A 20,529-nucleotide genomic window follows, 5' to 3' on the forward strand; every position below is an offset into this window, starting at 1 on the left:
AGATAAATTTTTGTTCAATTTAAAACAAGATTTTTCTATTTATATGATATTTATTTAAATAGCAATACAAAAAGATCTAAATATATAGATACAAGAACTGTACAAATTTAATTTATGCAATAACATTGTTTTTATAATACACATGATTAATTATTTTATTTTTGAACAATAACAGTAATTGGTTTAGGTCTTACTTTGAAAATAAGTTTCTTTTTTACAATGGCAATAATTAAATATTCTCTGTCACAATCTATATTGTCTGATGAGTTAGTGTTCACTTTTTTTTCCAATATTGCAATAGGTTTGTCAATTGAAGTTTCTTTTCCAGTTAAAATATAATTTCCAATAATTAAGGTAGCAATGCCATTTTTATCATAAGAAAGATCTCCAATGTGCAATTTGACATCGTTAGCATCTACTGACACTTTTAAATCTCCATGAAGTTCAACAATTGCCCATTCTGTCACATCATTATTACTCCTGCGTTAATTAGAATTTTTTGCAATTATATTTATTAACAGCGCAATCATTTTTTTAAATCTAAACAATAAAATTTATTAAAAATTTGTATCACAAACCTTTTCAGAGGTATAATCATCTTGTTTATTGTTTTCTTCTGACTTCTGAGTCCATTGTTTACCGCTTAATTTAATAAAGGGATGTTTACATTTAAAAACCTCATGGACCTAAAGGTACATTTACACTAACGAAAAGTTCAAGAGTAAGAGAGACAAAGCTATTGCCCTCTCTCTCTCTTTTAAGGCTAATACAGAATTGGAAAACTCGAACACAAAGCATAATAAATTAATATCTTCTTATTTTTAAATTTCCCCTTATAAAGAAAACTCGAATAAATATAATTTAATTAATATATATAAAAAAAGAGAGCAGCATTTTTTAATATTTGCAATTATAATCGAGGTGTGAAAACACCTTTAAAAAAAAAATTGTTTTGGTAACAGTTGACGATCACTTGTTTATAAGGTTGGAAGCATTGAATTTGTCTTTCTGCTTTCTTCAGACCCTTGTTTTAGACGTGCTTTGCGGTTTATAAAAGCGTTGTGTTTGTATTCTGTTAATCAAATATTACTAAAAATGACTCAAGAAGGACAGTAAGTATATTTAAATTCATATAATTTTTTTCATAAAAAATATACGCATTATATGAAAACAATTTTCCATTATAATTAATCTTATAATATTTATTTCAAATTTATCAAAATTATTTGCACGAGCCGCTAAGGTATAGAACTAGCGCCATGTTGCTGCTTGATTTTTATTGATTCTCGAATTTTCTGAAAACTAAGAATTATTTCATAAAAAATGATGTATAATTAATGAAAATTTAAACAAAATTAAATATATTTTGCATTTTATAATTTTTTTAATAGTTGAACTTGACTTTTTCTTTTTATTAATTATTTTATAATTAATACACGTTGTTCTAGTTAGAAATAAAAATTTAGTATCGTGCGTGGTTATTAATGGGTTTAAAAAAAAATCATTTTATATTAAATTTAATTGTAAATTTTATGTACTTTTAACTTGATTTATATTTCTAATTTTGTTTAATAATTTTTCTTTATATATAAAGAAAAGCGTGACTCTTTTAACCTTATTCATTAAACTTAACCATTATTCAAATTTTTGTCATTCGAAAGTATATATTCTTTGTCATTATAAATACTTCTTTTTGCTTAAATTTTAATTATACAATACAACAATAAAATTTGGTAATAATTATTCCCTTGTTATTTTGTATTTCATTCTGTATTTCGCAAATTTGAATTTTTAACGATTAACATAAATCAAGAGGTTAAACGTCTAAACGCACTTTAAGACTATTGGATAATTAGATTAGAATATGTAGGAAGAACTTGTCCTGATTTACATTATTATTACTTTACCTTTAAACAAAATTAATGAATATGTAATAAGATTAATAATAGCTTAATTTTAATAATTTTTTTTTTGAAACTTATAAAATTGCAAGAAATAAAATATTTATATGAATTAGCAAAACAAAAAAATTAATTCTGTTTTAGAGTAACACCACCACCTGTTATGTGGGCCCAAAGGAATAGTGTCCTTTTTGTGACGATTTGTCTTGAGGATTGTGCAAATCCAACAGTCAAAGTGGAACCAGAAAAATTATATTTTAAAGGTGTCGGTGGTACAGACATGAAAGTGCATGAAGTTACTATTAATTTTTATAAAGAAATTGATGCAACAAAAACAATTCAAAAATCACAAGGTAGAAGCTTTGAATTTGTACTTACAAAAAAAGAGGAAGGACCCTTCTGGCCACGTCTCACCAAAGAAAATAATAAATTCCATTGGTTAAAAAGTGACTTCAATAAATGGAAGGATGAAGACGACTCTGAAGATGAGGAAGCTGGTGGTGCAGCAGGAGGACGCGATTTGGAAGAGGTAAATACAAAAATTATATTCTCTTATTTTCAATTAATAAATCCTTTTTGACAATTTTTTTTTAATTAATTTTTGTAATTAATTTTTTTTTTTAATGTAGATGATGCGCCAAATGGGTGGTTTAACTGGAGCTGGTGATAGTAAACCAAATTTCGATAATTTAGACCTCGGTGATGTTGACGATGAAGGCGATAGTGACGATGAATCATTGCCTGAGCTGATAAACAATTGATGTGCTAGCATCCAAAATTGAAGATAACAGTTCAGAAACAAATTGCAAATCATTTCGGTTTGATAAATGGCCGAAATTCGCGTTTAAATTTTTAAGCGAAAATTTTATGTTTTGCAATGCATTGCGTTTATTACGACAAAAAAAAAAAAAGAAAAAAAAACAATTTTTATATAATTTAAAATACACATCACTTTAGGCTACGACCATATAGTAAAAGAAAAAAAAAACAATTTTACAATGATCAAAGTTCCCAGTTTTAATAATAAAGGATGTTTTTTATCATCTTTGCATCCCATAGATCGATAGTTTTAAAACTAATTAATAAATGAAAACGCTTTTTTTTTATAAAAAAAAAAAGAAAAAAATAATGAAACAAAATATGTAAAATATTAAAAAATAAAGTAAAATTGAAAAAAAAATTCGAATTTTGTTTATTAAAATTAAGATTTTAAACATTTGTACTTTGTACCTGTGATTTTGGAAAACGATTTCTTTAATAATAAAAACAAACAAATTGTCGATAAATTTTTTTAAATTTAATTGTAAAAACAAGAGTTAAAATAATTTATCAGTTTTCCAGAGGAATAAAAAAAATATATATATTTTTTTGGACATAAAATGAATAAAGAAGTAACGAGAATGAGTTTCACAATTATCAAATTGCCATAAAACAAAAATCTAACATTTTTCGCAAAAATCGAAATAATTAAAAAAGCAAAACGCAGTTTTTTTTCATAAACATAAATAATCGAACGAAAAAAAAAAATAAACAGATTAAGAAAAAAAAATCGATTTTTTAAAATTCAGCTTTGCCGAATATTTTCTGATTGTAGAAGAAAAATTAAAATATTATTTTTGGGTTCAATTTCAAAAACCCGGTTTCTCGATTATGTGTTTGTATATACAAAAAAAAATCTTAAGCATATTTATCCGTATTGATTATATATAATCAATTTTTGTTTACATTATATAATACTCTGTAACTATCGTAACTATTTTTTAGTAATATAAATATCACCAACTGAATTAATCGCGACACTATTATGAAAAAATAAATATAAAAATTGCACACCTGTTCCATCGAATTTTACATTATTTTACAATATCAATTTTCCACCATTCGAAGCTCTAATTTGGGCGACTTGTTCAGGTGTGAGAATTAATTTACTTCCATTTGGCAATGCAAGTGCATAATGACTTCCAGTTTCATTGACAACAACAACTAATTGTGTATTGGGATTATTATTTGCCGGTGGTGGATTTGATTTAACTGGAGTTATTGAAATACCACCTTGACTCATACGTTGCATTATTTGTGGTGGTAATGTACTTTTTGATTTTGCAACAGTAACTTCGGATGTGACAATTGGCTTTCGTCGTGGGCTTTGTTGTAAATTTGTCGTTTTTCTTGGCGAACTAACACTTGGCGTTGAATCACGTTTCTTTTCAGTGATAATCATTTCAATATCATCATCACTATCACTGAGAACAATTAATGATGTTGTTTTACTATTTTTCGTCGTATTTGTATTTATTGGTTTTTGTAATCGTTGTAAACGTTGTGCACCGGCGGCGGCACCACCACCACGTGGATTTTGTCCTCGTGGTCCTGGATGTCTTAATCTTGGACCGGGATTTCTGATTCCATTATTGGCAAGTGGCATACTACGAATTACAGCTCCATTTGGATGGGCAAAATTTTGCCTTGGTATATTCATACGATTTTGTAGACCCATACGAACTGAATGATTCATCATTTGTCCGCGACTCATCATTGGACGTTGACTGTTTAAATTTGGTAATCGTGCACGAGGAAGATTTGAAGTGATTATATTTTGTTGTTGTTGTTGTTGTTGTTGCTGTTGCTGCTGCTGCTGTTGATTATTGACGTAACTGTATTGAACGTAATTTGGATGTGTAATGACTTGATGTCCGCCGATAATTTGCGGTGGTTGTTGAACAATCATTTGATGAGGATGATGTTGAAGATGCTGTTGCAGTTGTTGAGGTTGATGAGGCTGTTGAATACCCATTGGATGTCGATATGGATGATTGTGAACAACATAATTCGGTGGATTTTGAACATAATAATTAGGATGTGTTGGATGAACGGGCATTTGTGGAGGTGCGTTTGGAACAAAAGGGGTTTGTTGCACATAAGGTTGTTGAACGGGCATTGGAGGATTTGGCATTACGTAATAATTTGCCGTTGATGGTGGTTCAGTTTTTACAATCACATAGCCTTGTGGTTGTTGGACATTAGTATTGTAATTTGGAGGATTGTCAATAATTGGACCTTCGTCTTTAATGTCTAATTCAGAATGAACACTGTCTGCACACTCAATTTTACAAGTCATTTTTGCTGAAGGCACAACTTTTATCAGACTTTCTTTCACTGGTGTTTTTGTAACATTCGATGATGCTTCTGATGATTCGGAAGATTCTTTAATTTTTTCCCCCTTATCATTTGTTTCATTCAATAATGGAATATTTGTTTTTTCATCAATTGTTTCGTTACGTGTCGGTGAAATTGAACTCGATTTAATATTTTGCAATTTATTTTGAAATGATTTCAATCTTCGACTTGCGGCTAAAAAAAATTTAAATTTTTATTTTAATTATTTTTGAAATGAAACAAAAATCTAGATTTACTTACATTGTTGTTTCCTTCTTTTTTTTCTTGAACTTGGTAAAATCCATTCCTGATCTGAATCCTCCGGATCGGTTCGTTTATCAGGTTTATCGAGTTGTGAATGAGGAAGAAGTGTCGATGAATTTATTTGTGCATTCGGTGATGTGTAAGTTGCTTCAAATTCGGTCCATCTTTCCAATTCTTCTGTTTCACTGTTGTCGGAAAGAAATTGCTCCGTGTACGAGGGAATGCCACGAGCTCGTAAAACTCTTTTTGACTGTCTTTTTGTTTCTAAATATAAAAAAAAGTGTCAGTAAAAAAAAGAATACAATTATTTTTTATTAATACTAACCTTCGGATTCATTATCATCATCATCGGTGTCCTCATGTTCTTTCTCTTTATCTTCCTCATCATCGTTGAATTTACATTTCTGATTGTCAGATCGTTTGCCAAATTCACAATCAGAATGCTCAGTTAACGAACCACAAGGAGATAACATACAATTTTGAGATCCAATCACCCACCAATTGGACGATTGGCCATCTTCACTGGATGACTCTTTATCGTCTACAATTCTAAACCAAAAGTTTTACATTATTTAAAGTAGATACAAAAATTAAATTAGCGAATTGAAAAAAAAATACATACCCATTTTTAAGATTAGTCCATTCGTTTTTTAATTTTGATTTTGCTTTCATTGTGCAATCTTTTAATGCTGTTTCAAAATTTTCTACAGACTTAAGTAATTCCGTCAATTTGCTTAATAAATTTATTTCACACACCGGTATAAATCCATCCTGCAAAATTACAAATTATTTTTAATTTTTAAAAATTGCTTTTTCCTATTTTTTTTGAAATACTTACATCTTTGTTAATTTCCATTAAATTATCTTTACTTGAGAAATTTTTGATGAGATTGCGCAAAGTTTCTACACTGTCGGCGATAAGCTTAAAATTTGATGCGCTTAAATCGGTAATAAATTCATTGAAATTGTTCGCGGCAACATTCCATGATTCATTTTCAGTGAATTTGATATTTTGTAAATTATATTCCTTGATTGTGTTTTGTATGACGTGGGAGAATTCATCAAAAGATGCCTCATTCAATAAAGTGTCTCTCATTTCAATTAAAGAAATTTCATTATCACTTTCGTCATTAGTTGGTTCTTCATCGTCCTTCGAGTCTTTTTGTTTCTTTTCCTTTAATGCTAATTTATTGCTACTACTACTACTACTATTATTATGCTCGTTTTCTTCATCATCATCCTCTTTTTTCTTCAAATCTTTATCTGGAATTTTCTCTATTTTTTCTTCTTTATCAAATTTAGATGTCTCTTCATTAATTCTGTTATTCGTTTCATCGAAAGTATTTTCTGTTAAATTACTTTCTAAATAATTTTTTATATCCTCATTATCTATACTTGCATCAAGAGTATTATTTTCTTTTGAATCTATCGTATTTTCTTCAATTTTCGATATTAATTCATCTAGAATGTTATAAATTACAGTCATATTATTTAATTCCTCTTCACTGTTATTTTGAAATCCTTTAAAGGCATTTGGAATTTTTTCCAATGAAGCAATTGTTAATTGATTATTCTTCTCGGGACTGTTTAGATCACTTTCATTTTTTAATAAATTCTTGATAATAACTGAATTATTCGATAAGTTACTTAATTTTTCAATTTTTCGTTTTTTCTCTCTGTCTTTTTTTCTTTTTCCTTTATAAGGTAAAGAGCCATTTCTCCAACGTGATTTTCTTCTTTTACTACGACCAGTTTTTAATGTGGAAAATTTTACTGTATCCACATCTTTAACATCCCAATTTGGCTCTTCTTTAATAATTGGTGGCTAAAAGTAAAAATTTTTGTTGTTAAAAATTTAATTTAAATCGTAAAACAATAAAATTTTATACATACCTTTACAGTAGAAAGTATTCCATTATCTAAACAATGTCGATATACCCTAAGATCATTTTCTAGAAAATGTGGAAAATAAATATATCTTGCACCGTGTCTGTCAATACCCAAAATTGTTTCGATTCTATTTTCCCACGAATGTTTTAGCACTTCTTCTTGAATTGTTTTTCTACTATGCTGAATAATTAAATTCAAAAAAAAAAAATTAATATAAATTTAAAGACAAATTTTTGTTATAATAAAGTTGTTTTTTAAAAAAAATTGAAATTAATACAAGAAACTTACTAAAATTGTGTCACACAGAGTTTTTAGAAGCCAAACTTTTTGTTTAAATGTAAGCGTTTCAAAATCCTTTCCTTCTAGGCAAGCAATATCCGGAAAAAGATTCCAAAATTGAGACTCCACACCAATTGTTTCAAAGACCTAAAAATAAATTTAATTTAAATTAAATTTGATTTTTTTAAATTTAATTTTTTAAAATAAATTTTATTATTAAAAATGTTACCTTTATAATATTTTTGTGCTTATTTTGATAAATTTTAAACCAACTTCGAACTTTGTGCATTAAAACGCTCGTCCAAAATTCATAGGGCATTGGTGGTAATTTATGGAGTTTTGATTTCAAACTAGATGAGCTAAAATTGAAAAAAATTAATTAATTCAATTTTTTTAATAGAATAATTAAATAGATAGAGTATTATATTTTATTTTAAATATTCTTTACCTCAAAAGACAGGTCATAATATTGGCTAATTGTTTAGAAGCTTTTGGCATTAAAAGCATTCTTTCTACCTCATACATTGATAGATGAGAAATATTCAAGGCTTTCTTGGTTAATTGTAGAAAATGAAAGATTTGTGGTATCTGTAAATAAAATTAATTTTTCAATTTCATTCTTTTTTTCTCTCTCTCTATAATTAAAGAGAACAAAAAATATTACCTCCCACATTGATTCCATTTCATCTCTCGATTTTTCCATGATTATGTATTTTTTCTCCCAATTTATATCTATTTCATGTTCTTTATCAAAATTTTCTTGACAATTGTTTTCAGACATTTCTTCTCCTGTAAAAAATATTTCCCCATTAATAATAATAATTTACTAATTTATTAAATTAATTTAAATAATTAATTAATTAAAATTATGTAATTTAGTTAAAAATCTAAATTTTCGAAGGCTTTTTTTTTATTTTTATTATATTAAATAAAAGTGTATAAATTACATTATTTATATTTTATCTTCTAAATTACTATTTAGATTATTGATTATTTAAATAAATATTGATATAAGTGAAATCCAATTAAACTTGGATAAATTGGAGTTATTAGAATATTTTTAACGTAATTAATAAAATTTTCAATTATTATTGTATTTTTTTTTTATCACAAAAAATGTACAAGACTTAAAACGATTAAAATTGTTATATAGTTCTTAGACAAACATTTATGGTTTACCCTATTTTAATAACTCACTGACTCTTATCTTTAACGACTCTATTATCATTCATCTTTAATGAACGAAATAATAGAGACGATATTTTTTTTTTTTTTTTTTTTTAATAATTTCTCTTGACAGATACTAATCACATTGACTTTTAGGAGTCAATTCAAGTGCGAACAGAATAAGAATTTTATTGTTTTTCCCCCTTTTTTTTAAATAAATAAAAATAAATTAATTAAAAAATATTTTTGTTTTTTAAAACCATAATTATGAGTTTAAAAAAAAAATCTTTAGTTCAAGTTTATGAAATGTTAAGAAGGGGTTGAAGGCAAAATAAAAGGGTGTATTTGTGTATGTATGTTTAAATTGAGCTGGTAAGCATTGACGTTAACACAGTTTGCGTTCATTTATCGGTAAGGATAACAGAAAGAAAACAGTGTAAAATGTTGTTACATAAATTTATATTAACGAAGACCTCGAAATTTCGACGGCTAACAATTTCTTAATTATAAAAAAATATTTTATAATTTATTATTTATCTCTCTTTCACCTCTGGCCTTCAAATATTTGCTTAAAAAAAAGAAATTTAATTTCTGAACTTGACAAAATTTTTATCAGTAGTCTTCTAGTCTTTTATGAAGAATAATTTCAATTTTTCTTCAATCCAAATTTATAAAATTTAACATTCTTTCAGAATAATTAATTTTTACTGAGTGATAATTTAATTAATTAATTTATTAAATAATTTAATTAGTAAATATTAATTAAATTACTTTTTTTTTTCTTTAAGAAAAAAAGACGATTAAAAATCGAGATTCTTATAAAAGACTATGGATAATGAGGCAATAACGGGACAAAGGAACAATTTTGAAATTTTGAGTGTGTGGAATTATTTGCAAAGTTTGGTACACGTACGATGGACACAAAGAAAAGTGACATTTTTAAAACCAATTGAAAAGAATAAGGAATTTGAAATTTTTCATATTTCTCAAATAATGTCTAATTATCCATCAGGTAAAAAAGATTTACATTCAAATACAATTAATTATAATATGAATAATAGAGAAATTCCAAATTATTTACGGGAGCACAATACATATTTTCCCCATACAACTAATGCCATTGAGTCACAAAGTATATATAGAGCTCCAATGAAACTTGAAGGATTTGCTGTCAGAAATCGAAATTATCAGGTATTATTAACGATATTAATATTCAATAAATATTTTAATTATAATTGTATTTTACAATTTTAGAATGTTGGACGTAAAATTCCCTCAAATTTAACATTTAAACAATCGAGTAAAACTGCAGAATTTGATAAAAAATTCTCAAGACATAGAGAATTAAATGATGATAAATTAAATAGGTAAAGAATATTTATTTCTCCAAAAATTGTACGGCATTTGATATTAGAAAAAAAAAATTATTTTAATTATTCTTCAGATCAAAATCACGATATATTCAATCTTGTATTAAAAAATCGGATATTACATCAATAACCAAACAATATTGTACAACAAGTACACTTCATGGTTTACGATATATTGGCGATAGTAATCTTTCTCTTTTCGAAAGGTAAAATAAATAAATAAATAAAAAAAAGGGAGAAATCACAAACTATTTATATTTTAACGTTTTTTTCAGATTCTTTTGGATAATTTCCTTCACAGCAGCAGTGGCAACAGCATCTTTATATATTTTAGGTGTTTATAAAAAATGGATTTCCTCGCCTATTATCATTTCCCTGAGTCCCGAGCCCGTTGCATATGAAGAATTTCCATTTCCCTCAATTACCCTATGCAATATGAATAATGCGAAAAAATCTGAAGCTGATCGAATTAAAAGTGGGTAAGTTAATAAAAATTAATTTTATTTTTTCAATTAAATTTTTGCAAAATTAATAAATTTAAAAAAAAAATTTAAATGAAAATATTTTAGATCGGATAAACTTGAGAAGATTTTACTTAATGATATTTGTAACACGGAAAATTTCACTACATTCAATGATATAGATGATGAATCTGCAAAATGGATCAATGTTCGCCGATTTATGATAAATGTAAGAATCTTTAAATAAATTTTTTTGTTTTTAAAAATAAATTATTCGAAATTATATAAAATTCAATCTTTTGACAATATTTTTTTTTTATTCTTTGTATAAAAAATATTTAAATATAATTATTATTCACGTAGGTATCACAATCTTGTAATGAAATGCTTCACTATTGTCAATGGCATGGTTTAAAATTTGAATGCGAAAAATTATTTAATCCCACTTTAACTGACGAAGGAATGTGTTGTAATTTTAATTCTGTACATCGAAATTTTATATTCTTCAATCCGTGAGTATGAGAATGAAATTTATCTAATTTTCTTCTTTTTAAATTATAAATATTTAAATTAATTTTCAGAAAAGAATCAACTGATTTAAATGTCACATACCCATTTCCAATTATTGACTGGACACCTGAAACAGGATACAACTCTAATATTTCACCAGATTCTGTACCATGGAGACCTTATGGAGCTGGAAAATATTTTGGATTAACATTAGTTCTCGATGCAAATGTCGATGAATATTATTGTTCATCAACTGCCAGTGTTGGATTTAAGGTTGAAAAATAAAATTAAATTATACAAAAATTAGTAAATTATTAAAATTTAATTGTTAATTAGCAGATGTTGCTGCATAATCCAGTTGAAACTCCAAAAATAGCAGATTTTGCATTTGGCATTTCACCGGGTAAAGAAACGCGCGTTATAATACGTCCACATATTTCGGTAGCAAGTAAAACGATACTTAAAATACCAAAGAAAAAAAGAAAATGTTTCTTCACGTCCGAGAGACGATTACGTTTTTATAGAACTTATACGCAGAGAAATTGTTTTCTCGAATGTGAGGCAAATTTTACTCAACAAATTTGTCAATGCGTACAATATTATATGCCGAGTAAGATTAATTTTTTTTTTATTTATTTATTTATTTAAAGTTTTTTAATTAAAAATGAAATTTATTTAATTCAAAAAAAAAATGGTTTTCCTGCAGAATCGCTAAATACATCGATTTGTGGAAAAAAAGATGATCAATGCGCAATTCAAGCAAGAAGAGCAATGGAACAAAAACTTTATGATGATGAAAATACAAATAGTCAACTGAACATCACAGAAACGTAAGATTAATAGCCATTTTTTTTTGTATTCAAAAAGATTAATGATAAAAATAAAATTTTTCTAAATATACAAATTTACAGTCCAAGTTGTAATTGTTGGCCAGGATGTTTTGAAGTTAGTTATACCACTGAGATATCACAGAGTGCCTTGATGCCGAATTTTAATATAGACAATTTTTATATAAAAAAGGATCAACGTTACTTCACGTAAATATTATTATTATTCCATTCTTTTTTTATTTATTATTGATTGTAAATTCTAATAATTCTAATCACTTTTTAATTTAGGGAAAATATGGCCGTTGTACATCTATTCTTTGTTGATTCTCAATTCACAAAATTTGTCAAACAAGAACTTTTCGGATTTACTGAATTCCTATGTGAGTATTTAAACTATTTTTGAGAAAAAATAAAAATTTTTCAATGAAAATTTAATTTCAGCTAATATTGGCGGTCTACTTGGCCTTTTTATGGGTTTTAGTGTTTTATCATTCATGGAAATAATTTATTTTCTAACATTAAAATTTTGGTGTCAACTACGAAAAAATAAAAATTCATTGAATCATTCTGAAGTTGAAACACAAATAAAGCAAAATAATCAAATTACTTATCCTTTTGCGCATTAAACTGACAGATGTTTGTTTGAAACTATTAATAAAATAACATTTGACATTGTAAATCGTTAACTTCTTTAAATAAATTTAAATTCTTATTATAAACACAAAAGGAAAAAATTGTATAATCTATAAATTTAAAAAAAAAAAAAAACCTCTTTTTTCTAATATAGAAAGTTAATAGATTCAGCAACTATTTGTCGTTTTAAAACAATAATTGAATTTGATAACAATTATATATATATGTGTGTGTATAATTACGATTTTTGAAAAAGCATGCATTAAAAATTGTTTTCTATAAATAAATGATAGAAAATTTCATAATTACGTCGATAATTTGAAGTTTCCTATATATACATAAGTATAGGTTATGTCACATTCTGAATTCATCTTCATTTCTAATTAATTATATGTATATATATAATTGATTTATAAACAAGGCCGGAATAAACTAAAATGTGTTTAACATTGTCACTAAATATTATTTTTCTGTTAAAACATCTTCTTGTGTAATTAATTTTCATGTTCTGAATATAATGAGTATATATGATAAACACTTTGTGGGAGGTATTAATAAAAATATAAATATACTGTCTCCTATAATCAGAACATACCTTTAGTGCTTTCTATTCAATATTAACATGTTAAAACACGCTCAAATTACTTTTTCCAATAATTAGAAATTTAAACACTGTTTTTAATATTTATACTTAAAACTATAATGCAGTCTGTATTATTTACATAAATAATATCTTGTAAAATATCAACTTTATAGCTGACGTTCCCACAGTAGTGTTTTTTTTTTTATTTTTTTATATGTGTTGTTTGAACAGGGTTGGATCATAACAATGAAATATTAGGGTGCCTTTTCATGAAACAAATAGGTTTTTTAACTGTCCAACCCTGTTTTTTGAAAATTCTTTCCAAGACGAACCAATCAAATTTAGTGTAAATTTTGACATATGTGACGCATGCGCACTTGTGTCAATAAGTGAGGTTATGTTTTGAAACTGTCAAACTGTCATAAGCTGTCATTTCGTCGTGCTTCTGTCATTAAAATCTCCTAACCTGTATTGTGAATATAAAAAGAAATAAAACATTTGTATATGAGGAGGGGCAAAAATACTGAGTATATATTATGATTCAACCACACGCGACGTAACATCGCATCGTCGCATCGACGTACAAATCAACAGATCAATTTAATCAAGTTGACTATGTATTAATAAGATAACAAGCAAAAATCTACTTGTGGAACGTTTATTCATACAAGGGCGTTCGTTGAGTGAAAAGTTTTTTTTTCTTTTTGACAGGGCGGGATTTTTTGTGATATTGAAATTTTTGACAATTAGTGCCGTGGATATTATTTAAATAATATTTAGAAATTGAATTTTTCTATAGTGTAAGAGATTTAAAACCTTGTCAATTATATTATATTTGTCTTGTATATTTATCATAAAATTCATTGTTTTCTCTTGTTATCTACAATGAGCTAAGAATGAGTAACTTTTGTTCCTTTCAATTGAGGATTCGAATGAACTTGAGTTTTAATCATATCTCTGATGAAATTTAATAATTTGTTGAAACGTGAAACACTTTTTAATTATTGTCAATTATGTCAACGAGATTGTTTATTAATCTCCTGACGTTCAGGTGCTTTAGTGACAACGACGCACAAGGTAATTTAATAATTACATCATTTAACAATTGTCTCGTTACATTGAATCAAATATTGTCAATTGTCTTTATTTTTATGCTAATTTTTTACTTACTACACGTCAATTTGTATTTTTTATAAAGGTTTAATTTATATTTTCCTATATTTATAATTTTTTCTATTATTTCTAATTTCCATTATATAATTTTTTGAAATTTCTAGCATTTAATATGACATTCATTAGATTGTATTTTTAAATATTATTTAGCGATGTTATCGATAAAAAGTCTGATAATTGATAGTTTAATTAACACATTGATCTTAGGATGCTACGAGGTCAGTTGAGAGACATTTTATCCTGAATGGTTCATGTGTGTCCGGAGCCATTCATCGGGACTAATAAAACGGACACGTCCAAAATGTTTAGTTCAAAAATAAGTGGTTCAACGAGTAAATTTTACACTGATCTCTTTGACGATGACGACGAAACGTCTCGTGAAAATGAGAATAATAAATCGCAAACAACGAGAAATTCTCATCTTTTGGAACAACAGAGTGGTGCAAGTGAGGATGGCAATTCGCAGGATTCAGATTCAACTGGCGGTGTTCAGGATGAACAAAATTTTCCCAAACATCCATATAATAGAATTTCACGATTACAAAGTTGTCCCAGATTTCAATCATTTCTCGTCACAACTTCAAATTCGTCAATTTGCACGGAAATCCGATCGGAGAAAATCACTTCCGAATCTTCCTTTGTTAAAGTCTCTCACAGTGTTTTAGAATACAACAGTAGCAGGTAAATTTTATGTTTGTTTTATGTTTGTCGATTCTCGCTTATTCGCGTTTTATGTTGATGGAAAATATTATGATCGTCTTGAGAGTTGCCAAATTATATTTTCTTATCAAAAAATAAAATTCAAAGGTTTTAAGAATGTAGCTAAAAATAGTTTTTCAAAGAACTCAGCATCTGGCACGTTTTTATCTACTTACTTTATATATACAATCCATCAATGTGTTTGTGAATCAAACTTTAAAGAGAGAATTTTTTATTTCTCAACTAAATTTCAAATGTATTTTATATTCGAAATTAATTCATTAAAAATAAATCAAATTGAAAAAAACAATTTTTTCTTTCCTTTCAAAATAGATACAAGGCAGCGGAAAGAAGTTCGCATCAATTTATTCTCGAAGATTATGCAGTAAGCGAATCGGAAAGTGAAGAAGAATCCGATGAAAATCGCTCGACGGAAAACACAGCTATTGTTGATCAACCAAATGATTTGGCAAATGAAAAATTATTGCCAACGAAAGAGGAAAATTATTCACAATCAAAGAAAAAAAAGGCACATCAAGTAGCTGAGGAATTACTTTTAACGGAAAAAAAATATGTTAATATACTTCATTTAATTGATCAAGTATTTCAATTTCGTGTTGATCAAGAAAATCGTGCACATCCAATGTTTCCACCCGAAACAGTTCAACATATGTTTTCTAATATTAAATCTATTTATAAATTTCATAATGATTTTTTATTACCGCAACTTGAAGAGAGAATGAAATTATGGGATAGTAATTCGCGTATTGGCGATATTATGAAGAATTTTGCACCATTTTTAAAAATGTACACGGAATATGTGAAAAATTTTGATTATGCAATGAATCTTATTAATAATTTACAAGCGAAAGTACCACGATTTGCGGCAATTACAAATGAAATACAAAAACTTGAGGAATGTGGAAAATTGACATTGTCACATCATATGTTGAGTCCAATTCAACGATTACCAAGATATGAGCTTCTTATTAAAGATTATTTAAAGAATCTTTCTAAGGATAATCCTGATTATGAAGATACAAAAAGTAATAAAATAATTTAATAATTAAAAATTTTTTAAAATGGAATTAATCATTCATTACAGTTTAATATTAATTTTCTCTGTATTTTTTTTTTTTAGAGGCTTTGGAATTAGTTTCAACGGCAGCGAATCATACGAATGAAGCTATGAAGAAAATCGATAAATTCAAGAAACTCTTGGAGATTCAAGAGAGCATTTACGATTCAACTGATCTAGTTAGTGCGACACGTGAGCTGGTTAAAGAGGGACGGATCGTTAAAATATCAGCCCGAAGTGGAGATCATCAAGAGAGGCATTTATTTCTAGTAAGTTTGCAATTTTTTCCCCCTTAAATTACAAAACTAATTTTTCATTTTAAAAAGTAATTTAAAAATAATTTTTTTTTCTCTATCTAATTTTTTCTGTTTTTAATTTATTTATTTATTTTTTTTTTTAGTTTAGCGACATACTTTTGTTATGTTCATTGAGACTGATTCCGGGACCTATGTATCGTTTGAGAGCAAAATTTCTAGTGGAAAATCTTGAAATAATTGAGGGCGATAATTTGGAAACTGCTAATACATTTTATATAAGAGATGATAATAAAAATGTTGAATTATATACTCATTCAGCGGCTGATAAAGCCGCATGGCTCGATGCACTTTTTGAGACAATGCACGAGATTATGAGACGAAAAGCGAGTTTAAAAACAGGGGAAGAGAAAAATAATTTAGTTAAAATTGACGACGTTAACAGATGCATGGTGTGCGAAACTTTATTCTCTGTTATGAAACGAAGACACAATTGTAGATCGTGTGGAATTGTAAGTGATACTAAAAATTTTTTTTTTAAATAAAATTCTTATTTCTATTTTTAATTATTTTTAATTGACTTTTAGATTGTCTGTAGCAAATGCTCAAACCAAAAATTATTATTCGAGGACAATAAACATATGAGAGTATGTAGATTATGTTATGCAGCGTTGACACAACCATTGACAAAATCGCCCTCTTCGCCAGTTCCAAGTTTACTTCAAGTCTCAGCAAGTGCACCATCGGTTTTTTCCGGTTATTTATTATTAAAAACACAAGCAAGTAAACATTGGACAAGAAGATGGTTTTCCCTTCACACGGATTTTGTTTTATATACATTTAAATCGGATTCAGAAAATATGGCAATGACTGCAACTCCACTGCCTGGTTTTATAGTAATCGAGGGAAAAGAATTGCCCGACGATGATCCATTAAATTCTAAAGATCGAATTAAAGCTTTTAAAATCCATCATTCACGAAAGGGTTATTATCTTCAAGCATCGTCGCAGGAAAACAAAGAAAAGTAAGTTTAATTCTAAATAAATAATTATATTACTGTAATTAATTAATTTGAAATAAATTTATTTTAATTAAATAATTAATTAAATTATTATCACAGATGGGTGCACGTATTAAAATTAGCCACAAAGGCTGAGCTACCTCAAGAAAATGAAAATAATGAAAACGCACATGATCATCAGGATAATCAATCGCAAACACAATAAAATCATTGGTAATGTATTTATTATATTCTAGTTAAAAATCTTTTACATATCGTCGTCGCTCTAAGAATCAAGAAACTGTATTGTTAATTTAAGTTTTATATAAATAGGATTTTTTTTGGCGATATTAGAAAAATGAAGCATGAAATTTTTTGCATGTCATTTATACTCATATATATATATATATAAATATTAGTCAAAAAAATATTTAATGTTAAGAAAAAATATTTTCCATGTTATTATGGAAATTGTTTGCTGCACTTCGTACAAAGATTTACATATATACATACAAAAGGAAAAAAGAGTTAAGGTGATTTTTTTTTCAAAGACATGCGTCTGTAATAATGATTATCGCCAAAAACTTTCTGTGATTAAGTCAATTGAGACTACCGCTGTCTAAGCGCTTGTTGTTTTTGTAATTATTGTGTTAAAATATATTTAAATATATATCTATATACATATTTAATGTCGTCCAATCACCAGGATGCTTCGACTGTCCATAATTTATAATATGAGATGTCAAAAAAAATCGATTAAATGTTTTTCGAGAAGCAAATTTTTCGCTTAAATTATTGCGTTAGCTAATTTTTAAGACGAATTTATTGAAGAAATTATATCGTCATTTTTGCAATAAATTGTTTAGTCTTGTCATTAAAAAATACAGTGGTTATTTATTTTCATAATTCTTTCCGCATATATTTAAAAATTGGTTCGCTTTTTAAATTGAACGTGAACCCCATCAGCGGCAGTTGTGAACACATTAATTGGATTTAATAAATTTTCATCTTTCGTCTTATGCGAGAGGATGTATTCTTTTAAAATTGTGATAATCGCAACTTTTGTAATAACTTGACCAATTCTTTGACCTGAAAAAAAAATTTATTAAAAATGGACATTTTTTTCTTAAGCTTCTTCATTTTTATAGAAATTACCTATACATGATCTTGGTCCAAGACCAAAAGCAAGCGAAGTACTTGTGATATCTTGCATTTCATTTTTCTCTCTCAATGGATTAAATTCGTTAGGATTTTCAAAATATCTAGGATCACGATTTGTTCCATTTATCGATACATAAATTGGAATGTTTTTCTTGATGATTAAATTTGTTCCTGGCACCTGTCGATAAATAATGATTTGTTAATTAAATATTTTTATTAATTTATTAATAAGAAAAAATTGTTTCAATACTTTATAATCTTTGCTGGCAATTCTATCGAGCATTGGAAGAGGAGGATACAATCTCAATGTTTCATTTACAATTTGATCCAAAAATTCCATTTTATTTATCGATTCAAGAGTTAATTCTTCATTTTCAAGATGTGTTTGAATTTCTTTATAAAGACGTGATTGATATTCAATGTGACGAGATAATTCATAAAGTGAAAATGCAATTGTACTTGATGTTGCTTCAAGACCCGCAACATAAAATGAAAGTGCCTGAGACAATAAATTATCGCCCTCGAATTCTGAAAATTATAAAATTATTTTTAAAAAAAAACTGATAATTGAAGAAAATGAAAATTACATACTGAATTCCGGTGATTGTTCTCCATTTTTTAAGGCTAAAAACGAATCTATCAAGTCTCCTCTCTTGGTGCCAAGTTCCTCTCGAGTATTCATGGAATCCCAAAAAATTTTACGAAAAAATTTACTATATTCTGTACAAAATGGTAGCACTAAGCTACACAAATCTGGGACAAAGAATAGAATTAAAAATGTAATTCCTCTTTTTAAACCAGTTAAGATTTTTTGTCCTGAAAATAAAGAAATAATTATTAATCCATCTCTATTAATTAATTTCAATATTAATATTTACCTGCTTTCCAAAAATCGTCATTATTCTCATTAAATGAATTTGTCGATATTCCAAAAGCAACTGAAGAAATAATATCAGTCGTGTATCTCGATGAAATATCCTTCAATTCAAATTCCTTCCATCCATTATCATTATTTTTTGCTTTTTCAATAAAATTCACAAGTGGAATAGTACAATTTGTCATTAACGGTACCATATTTCTTAATTTTAATCCCGTCAAACTTGGCGTCATTTTCGATCGTAAATATTTCCATCCAGGTTGATGTATTCCCAAAAGATTTATCAAACCCAATGAATCACGTTGTTTAGCACCGCCAAAACGTCGATTTGGAAAAATATCAAAATCCTTTACCATTATTTGCTTAATTAAATTTAAATCTCTCAACATCAACATTGGTTTGTGAAAAATATAAAATCCCACAAATGGTTCATTATAATCGGCATTCTCATAAATATCTTGCAACATTTTTCCCGGTGGCTTTTGCAATGTTAATGTATCAGTGAAACTTCCAAAAATTAAATTACATTTATATGGTGCTTTTACGCCTCTTCTTTGCCAATAGGTGAGTTTGTATTTTGAATATAGATAAAAAATTACACAAAATAGAGGAAATATTATTGTGATTGTCCATTGAAAACAGTGATATGACATTTTTCACTATCAAATAAAATTGAATTTTTGATATTAAATTACTAGATCAGCACGTTTTACTACTCCAAAAGATATAAAGAACTAAAAATAAAAATGTATAAAAATAATATTCTATTATTTTTTTAATTTAGTTTTTTTTTTTTTTATTTTTCTTTAAATAAAACATCTACACTTATTACACTCTTTTTTATTTATTTATTTGTAAATACTTAAACAATACAATAGGTTTTTGACCAAAGTGCATTTTACAGCACAATATTGACTTTAATAAAACTTTATCAAATTCTGCACTTTTTTCCTATTTAACTTTGCATAAATTTATTTCATTTATTATAAAGTAGTTATAAAATAGTATTTATATTTTCGTTGTAAAACATTGTTTGTATTTGTCATCAAAATTAAAACACATATCACACAACTTTTTATATCTTATCTCTCTGTAAATATAGTTATTTGAAATAAATACTTAAGTAAGTCAATAATACTGAAAAAAAAGTATTAGATGAAAAATAATCGTAAATATTATTTGTGCTATTTTATTATTCTTTAATATTTCTTTAACTAGATATTGTCTTTGGATTTATTATTTT

The 20,529-nt window shown here is 26.9% G+C and overlaps 6 protein-coding genes across 8 annotated transcripts; 3 read left to right on the top strand and 3 right to left on the bottom strand.

Annotated features, from left to right (window-relative positions):
• Positions 1-30: 30 nt before the first annotated feature.
• On the bottom strand, positions 31-719 carry LOC127283331 (chromosome transmission fidelity protein 8 homolog). Its single transcript, XM_051308116.1, has 2 exons — positions 579-719; positions 31-480 (listed from the first exon to the last, which is right to left on the bottom strand). Exons 1-2 carry the CDS (start codon positions 596-598, stop codon positions 156-158), a joined length of 345 nt encoding a protein of 114 aa, XP_051164073.1. The 5' UTR covers positions 599-719; the 3' UTR covers positions 31-155.
• A 228-nt stretch (positions 720-947) lies between these two features.
• Positions 948-2,795, top strand: LOC127283329 (prostaglandin E synthase 3-like). Its single transcript, XM_051308115.1, has 3 exons — positions 948-1,112; positions 2,046-2,430; positions 2,531-2,795. Exons 1-3 carry the CDS (start codon positions 1,096-1,098, stop codon positions 2,660-2,662), a joined length of 534 nt encoding a protein of 177 aa, XP_051164072.1. The 5' UTR covers positions 948-1,095; the 3' UTR covers positions 2,663-2,795.
• Positions 2,796-2,799: 4 nt separating this feature from the next.
• On the bottom strand, positions 2,800-11,187 carry LOC127283318 (protein DDB_G0276689-like). Its single transcript, XM_051308097.1, has 11 exons — positions 11,101-11,187; positions 8,155-8,279; positions 7,939-8,078; positions 7,720-7,849; positions 7,500-7,637; positions 7,215-7,391; positions 6,160-7,146; positions 5,944-6,092; positions 5,647-5,870; positions 5,319-5,585; positions 2,800-5,252 (listed from the first exon to the last, which is right to left on the bottom strand). Exons 1-11 carry the CDS (start codon positions 11,102-11,104, stop codon positions 3,760-3,762), a joined length of 3,834 nt encoding a protein of 1,277 aa, XP_051164054.1. The 5' UTR covers positions 11,105-11,187; the 3' UTR covers positions 2,800-3,759.
• On the top strand, positions 8,758-12,545 carry LOC127283322 (pickpocket protein 28-like). Of its 3 annotated transcripts, none has more exons than XM_051308105.1 (13): positions 8,758-9,068; positions 9,446-9,848; positions 9,912-10,024; positions 10,102-10,233; positions 10,303-10,506; positions 10,597-10,717; positions 10,852-11,000; positions 11,070-11,271; positions 11,338-11,608; positions 11,705-11,828; positions 11,910-12,035; positions 12,117-12,208; positions 12,270-12,545. In XM_051308105.1, exons 2-13 carry the CDS (start codon positions 9,486-9,488, stop codon positions 12,452-12,454), a joined length of 2,082 nt encoding a protein of 693 aa, XP_051164062.1. In that variant the 5' UTR covers positions 8,758-9,068; positions 9,446-9,485; the 3' UTR covers positions 12,455-12,545. The 3 variants fall into 3 exon arrangements, with proteins under 3 accessions (XP_051164062.1, XP_051164063.1, XP_051164064.1); XM_051308106.1 differs by having other exon boundaries at positions 8,758-9,029; XM_051308107.1 differs by having other exon boundaries at positions 8,758-9,848.
• Positions 12,546-13,478: 933 nt separating this feature from the next.
• On the top strand, positions 13,479-17,664 carry LOC127283321 (FYVE, RhoGEF and PH domain-containing protein 4-like). The gene is made up of 7 exons (XM_051308104.1): positions 13,479-14,121; positions 14,425-14,898; positions 15,250-15,962; positions 16,058-16,263; positions 16,395-16,760; positions 16,836-17,272; positions 17,369-17,664. The coding sequence occupies exons 2-7, from the start codon at positions 14,462-14,464 to the stop codon at positions 17,472-17,474; spliced, it is 2,265 nt and encodes a 754-aa protein (XP_051164061.1). The 5' UTR covers positions 13,479-14,121; positions 14,425-14,461; the 3' UTR covers positions 17,475-17,664.
• Positions 17,665-18,155: 491 nt separating this feature from the next.
• On the bottom strand, positions 18,156-20,518 carry LOC127283325 (cytochrome P450 6k1-like). The gene is made up of 6 exons (XM_051308109.1): positions 20,119-20,518; positions 19,288-20,020; positions 19,001-19,225; positions 18,660-18,937; positions 18,404-18,587; positions 18,156-18,337 (listed from the first exon to the last, which is right to left on the bottom strand). The coding sequence occupies exons 2-6, from the start codon at positions 19,937-19,939 to the stop codon at positions 18,171-18,173; spliced, it is 1,506 nt and encodes a 501-aa protein (XP_051164066.1). The 5' UTR covers positions 19,940-20,020; positions 20,119-20,518; the 3' UTR covers positions 18,156-18,170.
• Between the last annotated feature and the right edge of the window lie 11 nt (positions 20,519-20,529).

This window comes from Leptopilina boulardi, unplaced genomic scaffold, assembly GCF_019393585.1.
Source record: "Leptopilina boulardi isolate dan_hultmark-lab unplaced genomic scaffold, ZJU_Lbou_2.1 LbouV2_31, whole genome shotgun sequence".
Taxonomy (NCBI): Eukaryota; Metazoa; Arthropoda; class Insecta; order Hymenoptera; family Figitidae; genus Leptopilina; species Leptopilina boulardi.